Consider the following 24,711-nt stretch of genomic DNA (forward strand, 5'->3'; position numbering starts at 1 on the left):
CAGACCCCTCTAAGAGTTTCTGTTTATAAAATTAAGTAACAGATTTTTTTTTTTAATCATTTTATTTTATGTTTATTTTTGTCCAAAATGTACACAAGCATAATAAACATATTTAATAACTGAAGCAGGTAACAAATGGAGTTCGAGCAAATAAAGAAATTTAAATCTGTAACTAATTAAATGTTTATTCACAAATTCATACTAGAACAGAAAAGTGTAATACAAATGATTTCACTCTCCTCTTACCTTCTTTTTACCGTTACTCTCCTGTCGCTCAAACACACTTAACATTATTGGCCTACAGAGAGCAGTGTGAAAGTCAAAGTCTGTTTGTAAAAATATCTAAAAGCCCATCTGAAAAGCTTGAGTCTCATTTGGAGGTGGTGTTGGCATGTGATGGAGCCTGTGGCTGCTGTTGTTGCTGCTGTTCCGCCAGCGCCTGCTGTAAACGGGTGCGTTTTCTGGAGTAATGCTGCCAGTGCAGGATCTGCTGTTCATCTATGAACTTGGCACACTGTGCGTTCACCAGCTCCTTCCGGAAGTGCTCATACTGCAACAGCTCCAACATGTGCAGACAATGAGGATATCTAGCATACACAAAGATTTAAACTGCGTTAGTGAAATATTTAGATCAATTCAAATTACATTAAAAAAAAAAAAGCTATAATAAATTATTAGCACTTTTGTGAAATTTGTATTATTTTTAAAGATTTTTCCCAAGTGATGTTTAATAAAACAAGGACATTTTTCATATTGATTCCTTTTACAAGTTTTATTTCTTTTAGTTTGGCTGGAATGTCAATATTATTATACCATTAAGAAATTGTTTTTCACTTATCTACAAAACAAAACAAAAAATGTCTCTAATTAGTTAACTATTATTGTAGTTAAGCTTTCGAATTTCAGTTTAAGCTGAATAATAGTATCTTGCAAAATAATATTGCAAAATATTATGCACTGCTATCATGGCAAGAACAAAGAAATGACTTTTTAAATGTGTACATGCATACATATGCCGTGTGCAATTTGCATGTTTATGTTATTTTCTTACTGTCTATTTTTTTATTCATCCGTTCATGGTTATGTTATTTCTTACTATTAAACGTATAAAATTAATGAGAGAGATTTACAATCCCTTCCTCAATTTTGGTATTCTGTTATGATCGGTGTCTCTATTTAATGAGAAGAAAACACAGACAGGGTCAGACACGTCAGGTATAAAGTAGCAGTGTTTATTTAGAAGTGTTCATTTTATTCTAAATTCAAGTGAGTTTAGGATTGTCTTTTGTGAATGTATTGTTCTGTTCTAGTGATGAGCTGTAGCTCAACCTTGGAGGCAAAAGAAATTGTTCTATCTGTGCTTACAAGGGTTGTTGATGGTAACAAGAAGTGTGTGACCATGCCAAAGCCAAAAAGTTTCCAGGAGACCTCAACAGTGGCCCAGAGAAAAAGAGAGTACGTCCTTCCAGAAGTTATGACTATGAGCCTTGCCAAAGTTACATATTTATAAACCACATGTTGCTTCAAAGATAATATGTTTGAAGTCAGCAGGAAACAGTGTGCTATGCTTCATCTGTAAACCTATCAGAGCTTGTAGAAATGACGGTAAATGCTTATCTCTTATTGAAAGAATGAATGTTTCTGTTAAACATGGCTGTTCACTTTCAGAAGTTGTAGTGATGTTCTCTTTTCCCTGAAATCATATGAAATATTTCATTGATTTGATATTTTTAATAAAATATTGCATTGAATTATTTAGAATGCTTAAATCTTTTCTGTTCAGTATCACACAGCACTAATGGTAAGCGACCTACAATTTGGCACCATATTGTCTGTTTTTGCTTTATATTGACAAATAAAATAATATAACTTTATAGTTTAGGTTATGTAAACTGCAGATTTATGGAACAAAATCAAAGTATTGTTAAAAAAAACAAAAACAAAAAAAAAACGTATTGAATAGCACAAACTGAAACAAATAATATATTAAATTAACAACTGCTTGCATTTTAATGACTTGGATTGCCAGAGTTTGTAATTTTAGGTCTTGAAATTTAACACAGCTGTTTATTTAAGCTGTAAATATTTCAATTAAAAATTTTTCAAACACGTTTTTATACTTGAAAATTCTTATACTTATTTTATACTTAAAAATAATAATTCTTAATTTCCGGATTTCATGTATAATATTCAAAAGACAATTTTCAACTCACTTTATTTCAGTTCAAAAGTTCTCTTCCATTAATTTAGTGGATCAAATTCGGCTGTTAAAATTTAACAAGGACAATATTAAATGCTACTTTTGTGCTGTTATTAGCTTTTTCCCTTAAAAAGGGAGTTTTTAAACCTTTATTTAATGGTTTAAAAATCTTAAATTGGTCCACCTGCTAGTGAAAAAGCAGCTGGAGATTGCCAATCTGCAATCTATTGCTGTTCCTGCAGTTCCCGGAAGTAATGTCGAATTTTAAGAGCCAAATTTAAACCACTGAATTTTTGGAAGCAAAATTTTAAACTGAAAAGTAAACAAACTGAAAGTTAAATTTTGAACATTATGCTTCATATTTTTCACCAGTATTATATATTTAAAAATTGAACTTTTAATATATATATGAAATCTGGAAATTGAATATGAATTGTTGAAATTTTAAGTATAAAAACATGTTTAAAATATTTTTAGTTGAAATATTCACAGCTTAAATAAACAGCCGTGTTAAAATTCAGGCCCTAAAAATACAAACTCTTGCAATTCAAGTCATTAAAATGCAAGCAGTTGCTTATTCAATGCATTATTTTTTTTCAGTTAATGCTAATCAACAAACTTTTTATTTCAATACTTTTGCCATTAATTTTGTTCCATACAGATTAGGCACACATACTAAACTTGTAATTCAATTTACATTTTTAAATACAACTATATACAGCTAAATTATTAGACCACCTGTAAAATTCTTAATTCCTTTTCAAATATTTTCCCAAGTCATGTTTAGCAAAACAAATATTTATATTTCTATTCTAAACTATTACGTTTTAACTTATATAGAATGTCTCATTTCTTTATTCTGGTGGCATTAAAAGAATAAATTTCTTAAAACGTTACGGTCGATATTTTTCACCCCCTTAAGAACTTCTTATATTCGACTGTCTACAAAACAAACAACTGCTGTCAAATGACCAGCCTAATTGAGCTAGTCAATTTTTTAAACAGGACTTTAAGCTGAATAATAGTATTTTACAAAATAACTAGTAAACTAATAAATAATTAATAATACTAACTAATAAATAACTAATAATAAATAACTAATAAATATTATGCACTAGAACTACACGATATTGAACAAATTTTATATCCTTCTTTCTTTCTTTCTTTCATGCTTTTATTAGAAGCACTCATCATCCAAAGAAGAAATGTTTGACAAATTAACAATCTATTTCAACAAGAACAACATGTTACTTACTTTAGAAATTTAGCATATTCTGGTTCCTTCCAATAAAGCAGATACTTTAAATAATTGACGAAAGGCTTCTCTCTCAGGTAACCTCTCTGAGCCAGAACTGCAGGATGGGGGGAAAAAATTAAGATTAATAATCATTATCCATCTTCATATTTCGACCACAGTAACAAAATTACCTTGAATTTACAGAATGTAACAACCAATGAGTGAATTTGACCAATGACTAAAGTAATGACTGAATTTAGCGAACAGTAAAAAAGAAACAAGAGTTAACGTTGTTCTTACAGTTCAGGTAGTTTGGGTTTGCCAGACATTGAACAAACTCCAGCTCCAGCTGAAAGCGCTGTCTCGCCTGCTCGTCTGTCAAAGCACAAATAGAAGCGTAAGCAATGTTTGTGTTTGAAAAGAAATAATACAAATAATCATTAGTAAATGTATTCATGAACTACCAACGAACAATACTTGTATTAGTGCATAATTAAAATGCAAGTTCATGCTTGACATTAGTTGATGCACCGTAAGTTGAGATTACTTTATTTCATTAATACTTTTAACAAAGACGAACAAACACTGTAATAAATATAACGATTCTTGTTTGTTCATGTTAGCAAACATTGGCTAACGACGATACTACCTTAATGTTAAGTGTTACAGAAATTGCTTGAACAACATATATCTGCGCCAGTACAGAAAATAACACATAGTGTAGTACCTCTAAAACGTTGTATAACTTAATATGATCAAAACGAAACTAAAATACGTTACCAAACAATTGTATTTACGTTAACTGTCACATTGCTAGGAATCTCGTGGGCAAAGATGTGCTAAATAACAATTCAATCTAATTTTAACAAACCTGTTTCCATAACACCAGCCATTACGGACAACGAGAATTCAGACGACGCTGAAATATCTGGAAAATGATTAGTATAAAAAGATTTTTTAGAGCGCGATTACCAAAAACAACACATTACTCATTGTTTATGCGGACATAGACCGCTGACGCCATTTTTGCCATAAAACCAGTGCTGCTGTCGTAAAAGTGTTTCACGACATTTGCACCTTTTTTTTAAATAATAAAGAATGAAAACTTACAACCACAATCAGGAGATCAATATAAGAGAGATACAAAATAGGAACAATACAAACTACATTTGTAAGGGGTAAGTAAATTACACTTGTATAAAATTGTATAAAAATAAATTAATTAAGAGCTATTTAACTCAAATCAGAGTCAACAGTTCTTCATGTAGAGCCAAGTATCTGACACATTTTTTGTTGTTGTTACACGTACGCAAAGATTTGAGCAGGAGTCAACTTTAATGAGAAAATGTCGAAAAGTAGGGACTGAAACAATGCATATTTGTATAAAATATTTCCAAACAAGATAAAAAGTTGAAAACAAATTCTTCAGATTTATTCTGAGTAATAACAAACACTTTATTTTAAACTAAAATATTGTGCAAAGGTAGGAGGAGTGTTTAATAACGATAAAGGTCAAACCAAAATTTCTGAACAAATTCACACATACAAAATAATTGTATTAAAGTTTCATCATCCTCACCACAAAATGTACAACTACTCGGAATATCAAAATGTTTAGAAACAAATAAGTAAGCCGAATAAAGTTCAGGCAATATTTTAAAAAAGTATTTATGAGGCATTTGCACCTTTTTTTTTCGTAGTAATATTTGTAGCCTACAAAATACATTTTGTGACTTGGAATATAAGAAAAAAAAATCTATTTTCCATGATAATTTGGTTAAAAAGGTGTTCTATTGGTCTCACAGCTTAAAAGATGAAGGATATTTACTGACTTATAGGCTACTGAATTTTTTTGAGAAGTTTAGTTCCTGTGCCTCCACAAGGCCTGGCGGGGCTTTTGCAGAGTTACAGTGAACCAAATAAACTAACAGTTAAAAATGAGATTTAATTACATGGTGTTGATTTCAAAGATAGAAAATGTAATAATAAATTTTGTAGACGCTTGATTTATTATCTTGCCACTTTTAGACACAAATACTTTTGGAATAATCTGAGAATATCTATTGGAACTTGATCTGGACTTATAACAACAAGTATTGTGTCACTAATAAAGTGAAATTATACATAAAATATATCCAACCAACCAATTTCTCAAAAGATGATCAAAAGTTGATCTTTCTGAATTTGTGTTTATTTGCGGAGTGGATGTTGAGACTCTTATGCATTTGTTTGTTGATTGTATATATGTTAAATATTTCTGGCTTTATGTTGAATGTCTATTTAATATACTAAGTGGTCACAGAATTAATTTAAAGAAAAAGAGATGTCAGATGCGTAGATCAAAAAGATATAGATAAGAATCCCCTGTTAATGTTAAATCTTTTGATATTATTAAGTTTCATATACACAAGTGTTATTGTTCAAAGAGAAAGCCTAACATTTTTCATTTCAAAGCTGATTTAAAAAAAATATTTTTATAATCTTAAAGGATTTTCAAGTCATAAAGCAACTGTGGATCTACTCCAAAAACAAAACTCCTCTTTTTTTATGGTAATTGTAAACCCGCTCTTGTTCTTTATTTGCTTTTTCTCTCCTTCTTTCTTTCTTTTTATTTTGCTAACAGATTTTATGCTAAAATGTGAATATCCTATTATAAAATGTGTCATGCATTTGATTGAAAATGTTCAGTAAATACAATTCAAAAAATGTGACTTGGAAGAAATCATTGTTCATCTTTTTTTGTGAATGTATCTGCTTGTATTGTTTAAATACTTTTGACATAAATTACTTGTATTACAGCTTTAAGTTTTGCAATCGGTGCATTGTTAATCTGTTTGTTATAATGGGTACTTTTTTTTTTAATTGATCATAAGTCATATATTTTGTCTTAAATGGGCATAAAAAACAAAAAGTCTTTTAAAAGTCCAAAATGGCCTTCAGTGTATAACCTTAGAGTATAATTTTCCCTCTGGTCTCTTAATTAAATAAAATAAAATAAAATAAAGTTAAATTAAATTAAATTAAATTTGGTTTAGTTTAGCTTAGTTTAATTTAATTTATTTTAATTTAAATTTATTTTATTATTTTATTTTATTCATCTTCATTTCGGCGTAGTCCCTTTATTAATCAGGGGTCGCACAGCTTAAATGAACCATTAACATATCCAGCACGTTTAATGCTGCAGATGCTCTTTTAGCCACAACCCAACGCTGAGAAACACCCATACACTGTCTTTCACACAACACTCCAAATATAACTCATTGGATGAACTCAGTTTAATTTCGGGCAGGTTTTCCATCCAATAAATTTGTTTAGCACTAACTAAAAAAGAAAAAAACTATTTCCTCAATAAATGCAATTGAGTTGGTCCAACATGATTTTATATATATAAAAAAGTATACATATATATATATATATATATATATATATATATATTTTTTTTTTTAACTTAAACTCAAAGGTCTGATATTATCATGTATGTGTATTATGTTTTTTATACATTTCAAAGTCTCTTAGTTCCATTTAAAGTTATCCTAAACGAACCAAAAGAGACATATTTAAGCATACTTCATGAGTTATATATACTGATGATTGAGACTGATCTCAGAACTAATTATTTTTAATTATTAATTTAGGACAGTTCACAGAGCAAAGCAACAAACTGCTTTTTTTCAAAGCATTACATGAAACTCTTCTAAATCTTCAAACTAAAGTGAAAATTAATCTCTAAAAAGTCATACTATTAACTTTAAAAACCTAAGATTAATTTTATTGTCAACATTTCCCTCTCTTAATACAATCCCATGCAAAGCATGCTGGGGACTACAAATCCCCTAACCAGGTAGTAAATCCAACACTATTCCTTCATTTTGTCCCAACATAAAACACTTAAGCCTACTAATAGTTTAAGTGGACTAAACATAAAGCAAATAATTTGGCCAAAGAAATTAAAAGAATTATGTTGTTTCAGCTCATTTTAAACCGGTAGTTTGAACAAGCAGCAGTAATTTATTTTGAAGTGTACACTATGGCCATTTTAGCTATTCAATTCACCTATAGCGCATGTTTTCGGACTTTGGGGGAAACCGGAGCACCCATGCGAACACGGGGAGAACATCCAAACTGCACACAGAAATGCCAACTGACCCAGCCGGGGTTCAAACCATGAACCTTCTCCCTGTGAGGCGATCGTGCTACCCACTGCGCCATCGTGACACACCTTTATTAAGTTTATATGTTTTAATTTAGTTTTTTCTTTCTCTCTCCTTTAAAATCTATTATGCTGATTGTAGCAACATCTTCGTTTTTTTCTAATTTTCTAAGTTCTAATCTGTGGTAAACTGTTTTTACAACCAATAATAATGAAAAATTCAAGTCGTTCAATGGATGTGTAGCCTATATATGCCATAGACATTTTAATAGACAGTTTAATAGTTGATAGATAATTTATTTTATTATAATACCTATGGCCCATGCCATGATGTATGCTTTATGACTTCATATCGTATATATTTTTAAATTGTTGGGAGATTGTTGCAAATTTTCATCGTCATTTCTCCCTACAAGCTTTTAGTTTAATCCCATTCATTCATTCATTCATTCATTTTCTTTTTGGCGTAGGCCCTTTATTAATCTGGGGTTGGCACAGCAGAATAAACCACCAACATATCACTGGGAAACATCCATATTCCTTACACACTCATTCACACATAGACTACGGCCAATTTAGCTTATTCAGTTCACCTGTACCGCATGTCTTTAGACTGGTGGGGGAAACCAGAGCAACCGGACAAAACCCACACGTACACGGGGAGAACATGCAAACTCCACAAAGAAATGCCAACTGACCCAGCCGAGGTTTGAACCAGCAACCTTCTTCCTGTGAGGCGATCGTGCTAACCACTGAGCCACCGTATTGCCATAATAAATTAATTATTATCATAATAATAAATTCAATTACAGTGCACGTCCATCATAAGTGTCACTTAAGGGAAATAACCACAACAAAACACAAATTTAAACCATTAGTGATATGCTACAGACCAAGAAACTGAGTAAACCAAATAAAAATTTATTAGTAAATATGAACAAAATACATAATTTTAATAAATGTACATTAAAAATAGAGTTTGAATTAATTTTGAAATGTACATGATTACTCTGTCAAAGCAGCTCTGCATATCTGAGGTATGTATAAATTTATTCATATATATATATATATACTCTAAATATACTTTTGTGCTTAAAAATCTAGATGATATTTACACAATTTCAGCCTTTCAGCTTTTTCTGCATGTGCTCTTGTGTAGCTGTGTTTAAAGCAGCTTTAAATTACGCATATGAACATGAAGTGATTTGAACCGTCAAAGTACAGTATTGATCTCCAGTGAAACCGGCCACTGGCTCTGAGTCTGGACACAAGGGGACAATATGACTGATGTTGAGTTTCTGCGTCCAAATGCTCTTTCACAAGCCAAAAGCGAACAACCAATGGTCCAAATATATGCTCAGTGCTCACAGTATGCTGTAATGCTACAGAAAAATCATGATTTGTAAAATCTATTTTTGTCTTTTATGAATCATTCAAATATTGGTGTTACAATGTCCACAGACTGTAGTGAACACCACGGTTTTGTAAAAGATAGACATGAATGTGTGAAATGACTAAACAGTGGTCATAATCGGTTTTCTCTGTTCACATGAGAACTGGAAACAATCTGAAGTTCACAAGTGGTGAGTGGGGCAGTCCGGCTCTCTGTGTCTCTTAGACATCAGTAGTGTTTGCCCAGCTGGGGAACGTGTCTAAACTGAAGATGGCTCTGCCCCAGCTGTTAATGGCTAAGGTGATGGAGAGGATGCCGATGATGTTCATGACGATCCCAGTCTTGGCCTGTTGATGAAAATCAATAATTGGATAAATTAATTTTCAAAAGTAATAAAGTGCTTACTGTATATATTAAAGGAGTGGTCCAATGCGATATTATATTTTAAACTTTAGATGATGTGTAATGTAGCTGTGTGAACATAAACATTATCTCTGAATGCAAGACGCTGAAAGTTCAATGCAAAGGGAGACTTTGGGATTTAGCTAAGAGTTAGCTTAGCAAAGCCTACAGCGAACAAATTTGGGGACTACACAAACATACTTTCAGGGTAATGAGATCATAAACACTTCAGGTTACGTGCATTCACCATGTTCATGCACTCTGCACAGCAAAGGGGCATAGCCAGATGGGGTTTAATGTTAAAGCAGAGAAAGTTAAAGTGGCATCCAAACGCTCCTATTTCCACAGAGCTTCTTCTGTTACTATATTTGGGCTTCCAAAGGCCATGACACAAAGAGAGAAGTGCTTACAATTTAATTTGAATTATGTTCCATAGAATTATATTAAACATACAGCTAGCTTTTGGCAAAGGAAAACTTCCAGGGCTCTATTTTGACGATCAATGTGCAAAGTGCAAAGTTAAAAACGCAGGGTGCAAAAGCAATAAGGGCGTGTCAGAATCCACGTTTGCTATTTTATGGATGGAAAAATCCGCTTTGCGCCATGGCGCATGGTCTAAAAGGATTGAGCATATTTTCCTAATGAGTTATAGGTGTGTTTTGAGAATAAACCAATCAGAGTCTCATCTCCCATTCCCTTTAAGAGACAGTTGCGTTGCGCCATATCACATTTGCTATTTACATGACAGACTTTGTAAGTGGAAAACTGAATGCTTCACTAGCAAGAAAACAGTTAAACAGAGCATACAGTGCGAGAATGAAAGATGAGCCTCCCCATTATTTACATTCACTTTCACTCTCGTGGATAGGGAAACTTCTTGTACGCACAGATATCCATTAGCCTACATAATTAATTTTGTTTGTTAAGCGCAAAGATTTGTTTCAAAACTATTTCTAATTTCCAGCAAACGAATAAATGAACAGTAATAACAAAGTGTGTTAAAAAAACTGAGTTATATACGAATACAAATGCCTCATATGGTCTAAAACCTGACAGTTGGACAAATCTAAGCTTTTTAATAAACAAATATAAATATGGATATAATTAATAATACTGGTAATGATAATAACATTTTACAAAAGCAAATTGTTATGAATAAACTGAAAAAGCCTCTCTAGATGAAGAAGGCATGAAGGTATGGTTTTTATATTTATGTAGGCTAGAAAATAATATGTTTTGTAATATTTTAATCCTTTATATTTATATCCTTTATATATCCTTTTTATATCCTATATATATCATTAACGTTTTCATTCTTTTTCATAGGTAAAGATATTTGCGTATTGCTATACATCCTATCTGTTTTAAGCAGTGTGTAAGCGAGGCGAAAAACTAACGCGCTCTGCGCTGGACTTTAGACCGGCTTTGTTTTGGTCTTTTGAACAGTCTATTATAGTTTCCTAAAATAGCAATGCGCCTTAACATGCCTCCTTTTTTACACCAGAACGCCTATGGGCGCAAATATGAGTGCAAATGCATTTGCTATTCAAACAGTATACTGCAAAACATCAAAACAACTATTGCGCGGAGCTGAAACTAGCAAATAACAATTGCGTCCTGCCTTGCCCTGTATTGCGCCGGGGGTATGATAGGGCCCCCAGAATCTCTCTCACTTTAGTGCTGGATTCGATTAAAAGTCCTCCAACCAATGAAGCTGTGGATTGTGAGTCACAAACTGTGTTTTTATTTGTTAAAATGGATCAATTACTTGTACAGTTTCTAGCGTTAATGATATGTTGTAGCAAGGACATAAACAACGATGCAAACAACGGGAAATGCTGTTTGGCACCGCTAACAATTTAGCTACAAATTTAAATTTATCTGTCAAACCACTGTATACGGCCACAATCTTCAGCAGCACGTGCAGTGTCTCTCTATGCAGATGTTTTCCATGCGTTGTACATCTCACAAAACAAACTCACATAAGATATTATTATTTACGCATGCTTATTCTGAATATATGTGAAAGACACTTGTCAGATTTTATTTTAGAGAGCCTTTCAGAGGAACTGGAAAATACGACTGTCATTTTCATGTTAGCTGAGTAGCTGTAAATAATCAAAGTAAGATATATGAAAAAATAATGTGATTTTCTACAAGTGAAGCATGAGCACACATTGCTTTGCATCTTATAAACACAACCAAGTCTTAAAAATACACTGTGGATCACCTCTTTAAAACTGAAAAAATGTTTAATGGTGTCCTTTACATGATGAATAACGAATAAGCGAACAAATGAACGAATTAAACAACTGGAACCTTTTTTATATCACACTTTTCCCTTGCAATTTTGAGTTAATATCTCATAATTCTGACTTTTCATGCAAGTGTATATATGTATTTTTTAATATTTACATTTGTACATGAGCTTTCCATTGATGTATGGTTTGTTAGGATTGGCCAATATTTGGCCGAAAAAAATCTAGAATCTAAGGATGATCAAAATATTGAGAAAACTCTTTAAAATTTTCCAAATTGAGTTCTTAGCAGTGCACATTACAAATCAAAATATTATTTTGATATATTTACAGTAGGAAACATTCTAAATATGTTCATAGAACATTTTCTTTACTTAATACTAATGATTTTGGCATAAAAGAAAATTCTGTAATTTTAACCTATAAAAGGTATTTGCATACATATTTGCAATTCAGAAATAACTTAATGTTTTTTTTTCTTAAATGTATTTTTATTAGGAATATAACAGTGCATGTATAAACATCAATATAAAATATTAAAAAAACATTATTAATATTTATTTTTTTAAATAGTAATTATATTATTTTTTAAAATAATAATAATAATTTCTATTTTTTTAGTTATTTAAAGAGATCATTTAAGTTATTATTATAGTGCTCACTGCTCATAAATTAAAAGACCATAAATAAAACAGTTTGCATGTTGTGTTTAATCACCCCACGCTCCAAAGTTGTTAATAATGGCTTATATTTTTTATGTATTAGTGTTCAACACTCACCATGTCAGAGACTTTGAGGTATCCGTATGAGAAGACGATGGCGTTTGGAGGAGTTGCCACAGGGAGCATGAAGGCAAAAGATGCACTGAGGGTACAGGGCACCATAACATACAGAGGATTCACACCTATAGACTGAGACTGAGACAACAAAACAATGATCTTTTACTCAATCATACTAAACAATATACTTATAATGACACATTATGATTTAAATATGTCAATTTAAAATGTTACAATTAATTATTTTATATACAATTGAGAAGGCATCTATTATCACAACATTTAGTAACACTTTAAAGGGAAATAAGACTATCATAAGACCTTTATAATCATGACGCATAATTTTAGACGTTTATTATATCTGTCATTTTATTTTAATTGCAAAGATGACATTGTTTGAGGTAAAAACTTGACATAACCAAATGCATTACATCCAGCCTTTTTCTTTGTCCTGACAACTTGATATTACCAAGAAAACATAACTTGTCATAAATCAGTCATAAACATGATTGTCACGAACCCATTATAATTGTGTCATGCAATTTATAGCAGCATCATTAATATTTTTCCTGACCTAAATTACAATGGTACAAACTGAATTTGTCATTAAAATGTAATGACACTGTTATTAAAATGACTTAACAGAGTATAAAAAGGGGAAACATGGTGGTTAGCGCTGTCACCTCACAGCAAGAAAGTCGCTGGTTCAAGTCCTGGCTGGACCAGTTGGCATTTCTGTATGGAGTTTGCATGTTCGCCCCATGTTGGCGTGGGTTTCCTCCGGGTGCTCTGGTTTCCCCTACAGTTCAAATACATGCGGTACAGATGAATTGAATAAACTTAATTGGCCGTAGTGTGTGAATGTGAGAATGTATAGGTGTTTCTCATAAAACATTTGTTGGATAAGTTAGCAGTTCATTCCTCTGTGGCAATCCATGATGAATAAATGAGCTAAGCCAAAGGAAATTGAATGAATGAATGAGTATGAGAAATATCTCAAAATTGTCTTATAAACACCCCCTCAAGTAAAGTGTTAGCTATTATTTAATATAAACTAATGTATTTATGAAACAGAAGCTTGCAAAACCGACTATCTGCATAAATTCGAGTGTTTTTGCAGTTCATTTTGGAATTAATCCAGGTGTAACTTCATTATGAACATTCAAAACTCCACAAAATCTTCTCCGTTGCGCAGTGATCTGGCACTGTCCTCAAACCTCAGTTGTGTTCCAGGTAACACAGAAGCAGGAATGAACAACACTAGCACTCATTACAGCGTCTGTGTATCTGCTTTCAGCTACCAATGAATGAGCGAGTAAAGTTAAAAGCCCCCCTCCCCCAATGGCCGCTTTTTCCTCATTCTTCCTCTCTTTTTTTTTTCTCAACAAAACAACAATAGCACATCTCCATATGAGCCACTTCAGCTTTAGCCCTACAAATCCCTCCATTCACAGCAGAGGCTGATTCATGAGAAGAGGGCAGAATGTGCCAACCGCACAGCCAGAGACCCTCCAAGAGATTCATGGAGGAAGAGTCTGTACTTACAAAACTATTATGCAACTTGCTTGTTTGTGTCTCATAAAATATGTGACAGATGAACAAATGCTTTTTCCATTTCCTTTTAAAGAGGGGAAAAAGTTTTTACGTCTAAAAAGCTATTACTAAAGCACATTAAACCATGTTGATGAATGATAATAATGATAATAAATTATAATAATAAACATTTAACACCACATATACTGAATTCATTCATTTTCTTTTGGCTTAATCCCTTATTTATCAGTGATCACCACAGTGGAATGAACCGTCAACAATTCCAGCATATGTTTTACACCCTTAAAGCTGCAACCCAGTACTGTGAAACACCCATACACTCTCACATTCACACACTCATACACTAGGGGAAATTTAGTCTATTCAATACAACTATTGTGCATGTGTTTGGACTCTGGAGGAAACCGGAGCACCATGAGGAAACTCATGCAAACACGAGGAGAAAATACGAACTCCACACAGAAATGCCAACTGGCCCAGCCAGACTCGAACCAGCAATCTTCATGCTGTGAGGTGACAGTGCTAATCACTGAGCCACCATACCCTGTGAATTAATTAATAATAAACAAAAATGTTAAATTCATTTGTCCAATGAATAAACAGTTAGGTCCAAAACTTTAAGCACGCTCTAAAAAATGCTGGGTACCACACAATTTCTTCATGTTGTCCGAAAACAAATCAATTAAGTTTCCTTAATGTTTTTCTTTACAAATGCAAGTGGATTGAACATAAAACAATTAAGCTGTCCCCCTGAAAACTTAAGAATTGTGTTGTTTAAACTTATTTTAAATAAGTAGCTTGGGCAAGCAGCAAATGTAATTATTTGAGTGCAGAATGTTTGTCGAAATTCAAATTCTAACCTAAAAAAAGTTGGTAACACTTTAGAATAACTATCTGTTATAACTAGTTAATAGTCCATTAAAACTGTTAGTTAATGAGTTATAAATGACTTGTTAAATAAAAGTTAGAAGTTTGTTAATTATTTTTAACTGTGCCTTATAGATAGCCAATAAATAGCTTACAAGCTGTTAGTTAACAAGTTATAAATGACTTGTTAACTGTATTTTAATGATTTATAACTATACCTAATAAATCAGTAATAGATCACAAACAAACTGTTAGTAAATTACTTACTAAAGACTTGTTAAGTATCAGTTAATAATTTGTGTACGTTATTGGGACGTTATTCTAAAGTTGCAGCTATTCTTCAGTTATTAACTGTTAGTAAATGAGGAATAGTTGCAACTTTAGAATAACGTCCCAATAACACACATAAGCCAATAACTAACACTTAATTAATATATTAACTCAAACTCAGATCAGTTGTTCATAGTTTCTTTACCATCTAATAACACCAGTGAAACTTTGTAGAGCTTTGTAGAAAAAAAAAAAAGTGCCCAAACCTCATAGGTTTGTATTCTGTTGTATACTGCTGTTCTGCCATGTTATGACTCACAATGTTTAACAATTCATCTGTGGAGTTTCTTTGGTAAAATACAGCACACAAAAGCTTATGAGTGGAACAAGGTTAAGGTACAAAAATGTTATACTTTAAATATCACATCAAATTTCTGTAGCTTGAACTTGTTCCATCCATTTGCTGTTCCACAAAGTTTCACCGGTATTAGTAGACGGTTAACAAACTATGAACAACTGATCTGTAAAGTGTGAGTTAACATATTAGTTAAGTGTTAATTATTAGCTTAATTATGTTATTGGGACGTTATTCTAAAGTTGCAACTATTCCTCATTTACTAAGTTAATAACTGAAGAATAGCTGCAACTTTAGAATAACGTCCCAATAACGTATATAAATTATTAACTGATACTTAACAAGTCTTTAGTAAGTAATTTACTAACAGCTTGTTCATGATCTATTACTAATTTATTAGTTAAATTTATAAATCCTTAAAATACAGTTAACAAGTCATTTATAACTTGTTAACTAACAGATTATAAGTTATCTGTTGGCTATCTATAAGGAACAGTTATAAATAATTAACAAACTTTTAACTTTCATTTAACAAGTCATTTATAACCCATTAACTAACTATTAATGGACTATTAACTAGTTATAATTGATAGTTATTCTAAATGTTACCAAAAAGCTAAATTAAACAGTTAAAAATATACAACATGATACAAATAAATAATCATATACTGTAGGGACACCAGTGTCTGACGGTTTGATTTCTGTACAATTTATTAAAATGCTTGATTTGTTAAAATGATCATGCCATGTCGTCACCTTGGAATAATAAGGTTCTATTTGCGTTCTGAATGATTTCGTGATGTTGAGCTTCAAAGTGTTTGCATTCCATAGTAAACAATATGTGTGTAACATTTGTTTATTTAAATTAAAAGTCTTAAAATGTAAACAACTTATAAAAAAACATCCCATAATATAAATAAGTTGTCATTTATTAAGAATATATCAATAACTCAATTTTGACAGATTTGTCAGATAGAACCTTATAATTCTAAGGTGATGATGTGTCAGAGATTTACATACCATAGATGCCAGTATAGGCAGAAATAATGTAGCTGTGGCCACATTACTGGTGCATTCAGTGAAGGTTGCGATCATTAAACATATGACAATAGCTATTGCCCATGGAGGAATGCTTTGAAGAGGAGACATCTGATCTCCAAGCCACTTGGACAATCCTGAGATCTGAAAACGGAGAATAAAAAAAGAACTGCAAAGCTGACCTTTGGAGTAGTATTTATTAAAGAGCTGCAGTTTATCCTAAGCATTTTTTCTTGTGTGCTTGCTTTTAGGTATCATGTGTTCACTGTTTAGCAAATCTCTATGGCAATTTGACCAAAAACTATCCCATAATATATATATATATATATATATATATATATATATATATATATATATATATATATATATATATATATATATATATATATATATATATTTAATTTTTGATAGGTTTACAATAAATAGCCTACTTTATTAGGTATAAGGTCAAAAGAAAATCAGCACACTTCCACTTAAGCTCTCAACTTTTTTTAACGTGAAAACATTTTGACCTACATGGTCTTCATCAGGTTAACCTAAGACCATGTAAGTCGAACATTGCCACATTAAAAGTTTTTGAGAGCTAAAGGGGCAGTGTGCTAATTTCCTTTTGACCTTTTGCCACTGTATTTGTTTTTGATCGAGCACCTGCCTTTGAGAATCCTAGGATGTGCTTACATTTCTGTTACTTGGTCACTTTATTAGGTATACCTGTTCAACTCAACTGCTTGTTAAAGACACACTCATTTTACAAGTCTTCTAGAGTTTCGAATAGGAATCTCAGGGTTAGCTTAGCTTAAATAGTTCCTAGCTATTGACATACAAAATAGCAACTTTTCATTCTCCGTAGTTTTTAGTACATGATGTAACAACAAAAGAGTCAAGCTATAAATAAATAAATATAAAAAAAGTTTAAAAATATTTGTTATTTTTTGAGTAAGAGGCTAATGGTCTTATTCGATTCAATGATTTATGCTAAGCTAAGCTAAAAGATCTCCTGTCAGATTTGCTAAATATATTAAAATATGGTAAAACTTAACTGTTTAGCTCTAGGGGAGTTGTAAAATTAGCATTTTTTCTGGAAAAGTAGAGTGTTCTTAATGTCATTTAATTTCAAAATCAAACCAAGAATCAGAATGAGGTAAAATGTATATATATATATATATATATATATATATATATATATATATATATATATATATATATATATATATATATATATATATATATATTTAAGTGACTTTAAACATGACATGCTCGTTGGTGTCAATAGGTATGATATGAGTATTTCAGAAACTGCTGATCTACTGGTATTTTCACACATAATCTCTAGGGTTTACAAAGAATTATCTGAAAAAGAGAAAATATCCTGTGAGCAGCATTTCTGTGTGTGAAAATGCTTTGTTGATGCCAGAGGTCAGAAGAGAATGACCAGACCAGTTCAGCTGATAAAAAGACAACAGTGACTCAGAAAACCTTGTTAGTTACAACATCAGCAGTAGAGAATTTCTGAACACACAACAACATGTAAGACCTTGAATCAGATGAACTACAGAAGAAGAAGAAGAAAAAAAAAAAAGAGGACGCTCTTTACACTCCTGACAGCTAAGAACAGCAAACTTCATTCAAACCGCTTCAACCAAACTGGAAGAACGTCAGAAAAAGTTCACTAAACTCAAACAGTCACCAGAACTTAATCCACACTTGTATATGGTTAATTAAGATTTTTTATTGGTGTAATGAATTTTAAACTGTAAAAATTGATTGCTTGTTATATGAACTTAAACCCACCGCTACCCCTCAACCCAACACTCACGGGAAACTTGACTAAATTTGAATGTTAAATGTCCCTGTGAAGTATGATTTTTAAGCATTCTGAAATAGAGGATGCAAGGCATGCCTGCAAAAACACTTTAATAACGTACAACTAGGTTGTTCACACTTTTAAATGTATCTTTAATGGGGAATTCCCATAGATGTAATGATTTTTATACTGTGCAAACTGTACATTCTATTGCCCTACTACAACCCTACCCCCAAACCCAAGCTTCACAGAAAGCAATCAGCATTTTTACATTTTCAAAATACTGGATTCTGCATCTTCTATGAGTTGTTTTCCTCATGGGGACCAAACATATCCAAACATCAAAATTGACTGATTTAGCTGAACTATTAAAAATGTGATGACAAAAAGCCAAGGCAACAAACATTTTTAAGTTGCTTGACCTGATTTTGATAAGTTAAACAGCTTTTTATTATTATTTATAAAAAAGTTTAGCTTAATTTTTTTGTCGGTTTGGTTGATATTAGTTGAAATGACTAAAAAAGTTCATTTGGTTTAACTAAAAAAAATAAATTTACAGTAAATAACAAGTACAGTACAGTAAATTAAAATTTTTTTACAGTGTATGCTTGGGAAATTTTAGTAACCACATACCTATGTCATTATACAAATTTGTGTCTTCGTAAACCACATAAACAAGTTGAACACATGTTGAAAAGCACTGTTTGTACCTCACTGCCCTTAGCCAGGGCAAAGCCTCCTCCCAGCAGCAGTATAATACTCCATGGCATCTTCTTCTGTGTCACTTTCCATGTCAGCAAAGCTGGAGTCGGGCCACTTTCTTGCTGGGGCACTGATACAGACCACAGTCAAACGTATGATCATTCTTCGTTTATCAAGAATAAATCAAAACAAAACAAATAAAGATAACAATGAAATAGGGCGAAGCAGTGGCACAGTAGGTAGTGCTGTCGCCTCACAGCAAGAAGGTCGCTGGTTTTAACCTGGGCTCAGTTGGAGTTTCTGTGTGGAGTTTGCATGTTCTCCCTGTGTTCGTGTGGGTTTTCTCCGGGTGCTCCGGTTTCCCCCACAGTCCAAAGACATGCGGTACAGGTGAATTGGGTATGCTAAATTGCCTGTAGTGTATGAGTGTGTGTGGATGTTTCCCAGAGATGGGTTGCGGCTGGAAGGGTATCGGCTGCGTAAAAACATGCTGGATAAGTTGGCGGTTCATTCCGCTGTGGCAAACCCTGATTAATAAAGGGACTAAGCCGACAAAAAAATGAATGAATGAATAACAATGAAATAACTTCAAAACTTAAAATTAAAAACTATTGTTAATTAATAAATAAACAATAAATAAATAAATAAATAAATAAATAAATAAATAAATAAATAAACATTGTTAAATAACTTAAGCAAATGCAACTTAACTCCATACCCAAATTTTACTTTTAAAGGATTATTCACTGAAAATGGAATTTTCCTCACCATTAATCAAACTAAAGTGGTACAAAGTTTTTATCAATCTCTCCTTCTTGTTGAACCTAAAACAAGATATTCTGAAGAATGTTTGAAAAAGGGTGCCATTGATATCTGTAATAAGATTAAAGAACATTCTTCATTATATCTTCCTTTGTGTTTAGCAGACAAAAAGAAACTCAACCAGGCTTGAAACAAGTGGAAAACGAGTAAATGATGGCAGAATTGTACTTTTTGCTTGAACTATCCCTTTACGAAATATCTGTTCAAAAATCATTTATAAAGAGTAAACAAAAGCTAATGCTAATCTTTGTGCTTGCGCGCAGATTTCCCCTGCTTGTGCTCAACTTCTTGCACGCCCCCTCAAATATTAGCCGCTTCAAGAGCGCGCAGATCTTCTTGTGCGCCCTCAAACAAACGCTGCTGGGTGCGATTTAGTGCGTTTATGTAACGAGTATGTCTCCAGCATTTATTAGATTTGCTAGGAATATTTATGAATGTCTCCAATAGTCCTACAGAGTAGCATTAATGCGTTCTGAAGTAAAGTGAAACGGCTATACGTTGTGTTTGCTGGCCTCACGCACCTGTCAGATTGTCAGTCAGTCAGTCAGCACGTCACCTTAAAGGGTAAACAAATGACACACAGCACTACTACGGTTACAGAAAAGTTTGCGCTATTATAAATCACTTACCCTTTAATATGTTTTGGTGCGATTATTACCCGCTATTAAAAAAAAAAAAAGATGTTTTGAATGAGAAGCTGTAATGTAGCCATGGCGGGATGAATTTTGGCGTGGCGCCCCACCATGGAAGAATGAATGTAGCGGAAACCATGCATTGATTCTAGATGCTTTGTTGTCTTACTTTACTATCTTTATTTCTATAGGGCTTTTACAATGTAGATTGTGTCAAAGCAGCTTACTGGGGTTTTTGATGTGGTTGGCCATGACATTCCGCTTGTATGACTCGAGGACCAGGTTGGCATTCATTCATTTATTTAATTAATTTTCTTGTTGGCTTAGTCCCTTTATTAATCCGTGGTCGCCACAGTGGAGTGAACCGCCAACTTTTCCAGCAAGATTTTATGCAGCGGATGCCCTTCCATCCGCACACACATTCACACACTCTTACACTACGGACAATTTAGCCTACCCAACTCACCTGTACTGCATGTCTTTGACCTGCGGGGGAAACCGGAGCACCCGGAGGAAACCCACGCAGGGAGAACATGCAAATTCCACACAGAAACGCCAACTGAGCCGAGGCTCGAACCAGCGACCTTCTTGCTGTGAGGCGACAGCACTACAGTACCTACTGCGCCACTGCTTCGCCCTCCAGGTTGGCATTCAGGGATTCTTATTTTAAAAAATAGGACCTTTTCAGAGTGTCTATAGAGGGTTCTTATTGTGGTTTTTGATATGGTCAACCATGGCATTCTCAGTGCATGACTCAAGGACCAGGTTGGCATTTAAGGCTTCTTATTAAAATAAATAAATAAATAAAACCTTTTCAGTTTGTCTAGAAGATTTTTCTTTCACTTTTGCTCCTCTTGTATGTGGGGTTCCCCAGGGTTCTATTTTGGGTCCAATTTTGTTTCCCATTTAAAAACTTACCTTGGGTTTTATTTTTGAGACATTTAGTGTGCATAATGCACATTTCTTAAATCTATTTACCACTGAATCGTCTTGACCTTGAGTTCTGAGGTAAGGTATTAGTCAGCAAATAATTTTTTTTTCAACTGAATGAGGATAAGACAGAAGTCATGTTGTTTGGCAACCAGGTGTGCTAGGGGTCTATGTGACTATGTGTCTGGGGAAGCTTCCTATAATAATAATAATAATAATAATAATAATAATAATAATAATTATAATTATAATAATAATGATAATAATAATAATAATAATATTAATGTGAAAAACTTTGGTGTCATCTTTGACTCTAACCTTAAATTTGACCATCAGACAGTGATGTCGTTAAGAATATCTTTTCACCTTAGGTCAATACCTAAAGAAGAAGGTTGATTATGCTTTTGTGTCATCTTGATTGGACTACTGTAATGTGTTGAATGTGGGTATGAGTCAGGCCTCTCTCTCCCATCTGCAACTTGTTCAGAACTCTACTGTGGAACCTTTAACAGGAACTAAGAAGCGAGAGCATACTGCTTTGGTGCTAATTAATGTGTACTGGTTACCCATACAATACAAACTTCATCAAAAGGTGTTGTGTGTTTTAAGGCTCTTCATGACCTATAGTGCTTATGTTGTTGATTTGATTAGTTATTGTAATGCCGAGTTCAGACTGCATGATTTTCAAAGTAGTCGTGTCACAGATGTTTTCACACTGCTTGACTATCTGAGCTAGCATTTCGTCGCTGCTTTGTTTACACTGCAAGATGGATCGGCGACAGGGGGTTTCACATTGCATGACTTTACTATGGGAAGAATCGCCGACAACTTCGTCCAAACTACATCTCACAGCCAAAAACACGCCGTATATCTTTTGTTATTAACTACATAATGAGAAAGAAGCCTTTAATGGGGTTGAAAATGTGCATGTTTGCTCACCTGGGTTTAAAGGGAATTAGCCATTTCTCCTCAACTTAAGTTGATAATAAACTAATTTCTTTCTGTATGAAATATCAAACAGACACGGTTGCTCCTGAGTCCTGTCAAACCTCCACTAGTTTTTCCTCCATTTCGTGGGTCCAAATAAACCGAAAATGAGCGCTTTTAACTTCTCCCCCAGCCTCCCGCTGGCCTGCAGCAGGTATACACACACGCACACGCAAGTGAATGCCGCTCTCTCATTGGCTGTAGGCGATCGCTGATGTTATTTTCAGTCAAAACTCAATTCACACGGTATGATTTGAATCGCCGACAGCTCCAGATATTTAGCACGCCAAATATCTCACAGGCATCGGCAACTCATCGACGATTCTCTCAGATCGCGTCTTTGATAGTTCATACTGTGTAATTGTCACTCACGTGCACGAGCAGCGATTTGCCTGTGATTTCAGGCATTTGTCTGCGATTTCTCAAAACCTGTCGGCGAGCCAAAATCAGGGCTAAAATCACGCAGTCTGAACTAGGCATAAGCCTAGTAGATTCCTTCTAATGTTCGAATGATCAGTCGCTCCTTGCGTTGTTGCCTGAAATGTAAAAGGATCTGAAATTACCTTATCTGTTCAGTGTGCTTTAATAAGTCATTTGTTTTTTGTTGCTTTTCAACATGTGCAAGTATAGTCTCTGTCATCTGTTTTTTTTCTGTTTTCTTCAATTTATTGTTTTCTTTTTTTTTTTCTACAGCACTTTGGGGTTGAAAATGCTTTATAAATAAACTGTGTTTAGTTGAGTCAAGTAAGAAAAGGAAACAGTTAAAAGCATGATGTACTCTTTCTGTAATGGGATGTTAGCAAGGCAGGTGTCTGACTGACCTGTGTCGAAACTCTCTGTTCTCCAGAAGCACAATCGTGGTGGTTTAGAGGGAAAGACAAAGAGCAGCGCAGCCACAAACACTGCAACCGTGGCATCTGTCACAAACCTGCACATAAATCCAAAATGGAAATGGTTAAAGGAAACAACAATTAGTTCATGTTTACTTGAGGTGTTCATAAAACAGATGCATTGCTGTTACTTTATATGTTATGACACAGAGAAGATACAGTTTGTATAGTCTGATATGGACTCTCTGGTAAAGTTAAAGATTTTTGCTTTTTGTTCTGTTCCTTTTTAGTTTAGACCTTTCACCTAGAGAGAATTGCAGTGTTTTTAGTTTTAAATCCTCAATCTCTTTTCTTGTGACTGTGATCAGGAAATGTACACAAATGCTGTTTGCACGTGGGGAAACTCCATTCACATTTTTTGCTGGACATTTGACCTACAAATAAAGCAACATGCCATAGCTGATAACAGGAGAACACGCTGTTTGTGTTAAGCAAAGATTCAGTCACTTTTCCAGTGTTCAGGTCATATTCCAGTTATTAATGTTTTCTCTTCGTTCAAAGTGAGATTTTAATTAACAAAAATAATTTAATATTAATTAAAACTCCACAAAAAAAGGTACACAGTGGTACAAATAATGCTTCTTAAGGAACAGTTTACATCTGTTAAAGTTGTACCTTATTTAGTGCAGAAAAGACCTCTTATGATACTGTTCTGTACCTTTTATGGTACAATTGAAAAGAAGGTATGTAACTGTTCTCATGTAAAAGGTACAAAAGTGTTGGACAGCTCCTTTGTCACAATATCTATGAAAATAAATATTACTGGAAAGGCAAAATGATTTTACAAATAATTTCCATACTAAAACATCATTTAAAAGCATGTTGGAAGGAAATTATAAACATTAATTATTAAATTATGTAATACAAAACAACAGATAAAACAAAACTATCGTTATTTCATTATTGATATCCACACCTTTTGGTGTTTGCTTTCCACTACACATATAAGCTGGCAAAAGTTCTGCATATGCAAAGTGTTCATGCTGACATTTTAGTATTGTAAAAGTAATCAAACACTGTGCATATCTGGTTACAATACTTTTGCATAATTCTATTTCTATTTTAAAATTAAGTAAATTAAATGAACTTTTAGGTGACTACAAAGGTGTTGTGTGAAAATTGGAGGAAATAAATGTTTAATATTGTACATGGGAGAATGTATTTCTGTAATGTTTTTGTGAAAAGTGTTAGATCTTTTGATTGATGTTAAAGTATGTTTTATCCATTATTGTCAATGGAAAAAAGAAATTTGTTTTTAAATGTATCTGATGTTTTATACTAACTAAAAATTAATCAACACATTTTGAATATAGCAAAAGGTCTTTAAATAGTTCTTGAAGGAACACATTTGACACTGTTAAGGTACAAAGTGTCTTGTCACTGTGGGGGTACCCTCATGGATTAGATTTGTATCTTTGATAAAGGTACAATATTGTATCTG

At 33.1% G+C, this 24,711-nt stretch overlaps 2 protein-coding genes across 3 annotated transcripts in view; both read right to left on the reverse strand.

Moving 5' to 3' along the window:
• Nucleotides 1–53: 53 nt before the first annotated feature.
• On the reverse strand, nucleotides 54–4,470 carry med31 (mediator complex subunit 31). Its single transcript, NM_001002417.2, has 4 exons — nucleotides 4,309–4,470; nucleotides 3,738–3,812; nucleotides 3,456–3,552; nucleotides 54–587 (listed from the first exon to the last, which is right to left on the reverse strand). Exons 1-4 carry the CDS (start codon nucleotides 4,328–4,330, stop codon nucleotides 371–373), a joined length of 411 nt encoding a protein of 136 aa, NP_001002417.2. The 5' UTR covers nucleotides 4,331–4,470; the 3' UTR covers nucleotides 54–370.
• A 4,018-nt stretch (nucleotides 4,471–8,488) lies between these two features.
• The window catches only part of slc13a5a (solute carrier family 13 member 5a), a 29,752-nt gene continuing 13,529 nt past the window's right edge, over nucleotides 8,489–24,711 (reverse strand). The window contains exons 8-12 of one of the 2 annotated variants that reach the window (XM_005161432.5): nucleotides 23,202–23,308; nucleotides 19,018–19,139; nucleotides 16,486–16,647; nucleotides 12,420–12,557; nucleotides 8,489–9,327 (exon numbers count right to left, since the gene is read on the reverse strand). In XM_005161432.5, the coding sequence (XP_005161489.1) occupies nucleotides 9,202–9,327; nucleotides 12,420–12,557; nucleotides 16,486–16,647; nucleotides 19,018–19,139; nucleotides 23,202–23,308 (655 nt within the window). In that variant the 3' untranslated portion in view covers nucleotides 8,489–9,201. The remainder of the gene's footprint in view (nucleotides 9,328–12,419; nucleotides 12,558–16,485; nucleotides 16,648–19,017; nucleotides 19,140–23,201; nucleotides 23,309–24,711) is intronic. The other variant, NM_001142566.1, reaches the window with a different exon arrangement.

This window comes from Danio rerio, chromosome 21 (genome assembly GCF_049306965.1).
Source record: "Danio rerio strain Tuebingen ecotype United States chromosome 21, GRCz12tu, whole genome shotgun sequence".
Lineage (NCBI taxonomy): Eukaryota > Metazoa > Chordata > Actinopteri > Cypriniformes > Danionidae > Danio > Danio rerio.

Excerpts from the sequence above, each read along its gene's own strand:
- med31 (NM_001002417.2), bottom strand. The coding sequence starts at position 4,330 with ATGGCTGGTGTTATGGAAACAG. Across the intron at positions 3,813-4,308 it reads GGCTGGTGTTATGGAAACAG|ACGAGCAGGCGAGACAGCGC; the intron begins GTTTGTTAAAAT and ends GTGCTTTGACAG. Across the intron at positions 3,553-3,737 it reads AAACCCAAACTACCTGAACT|TTCTGGCTCAGAGAGGTTAC; the intron begins GTAAGAACAACG and ends CCCATCCTGCAG.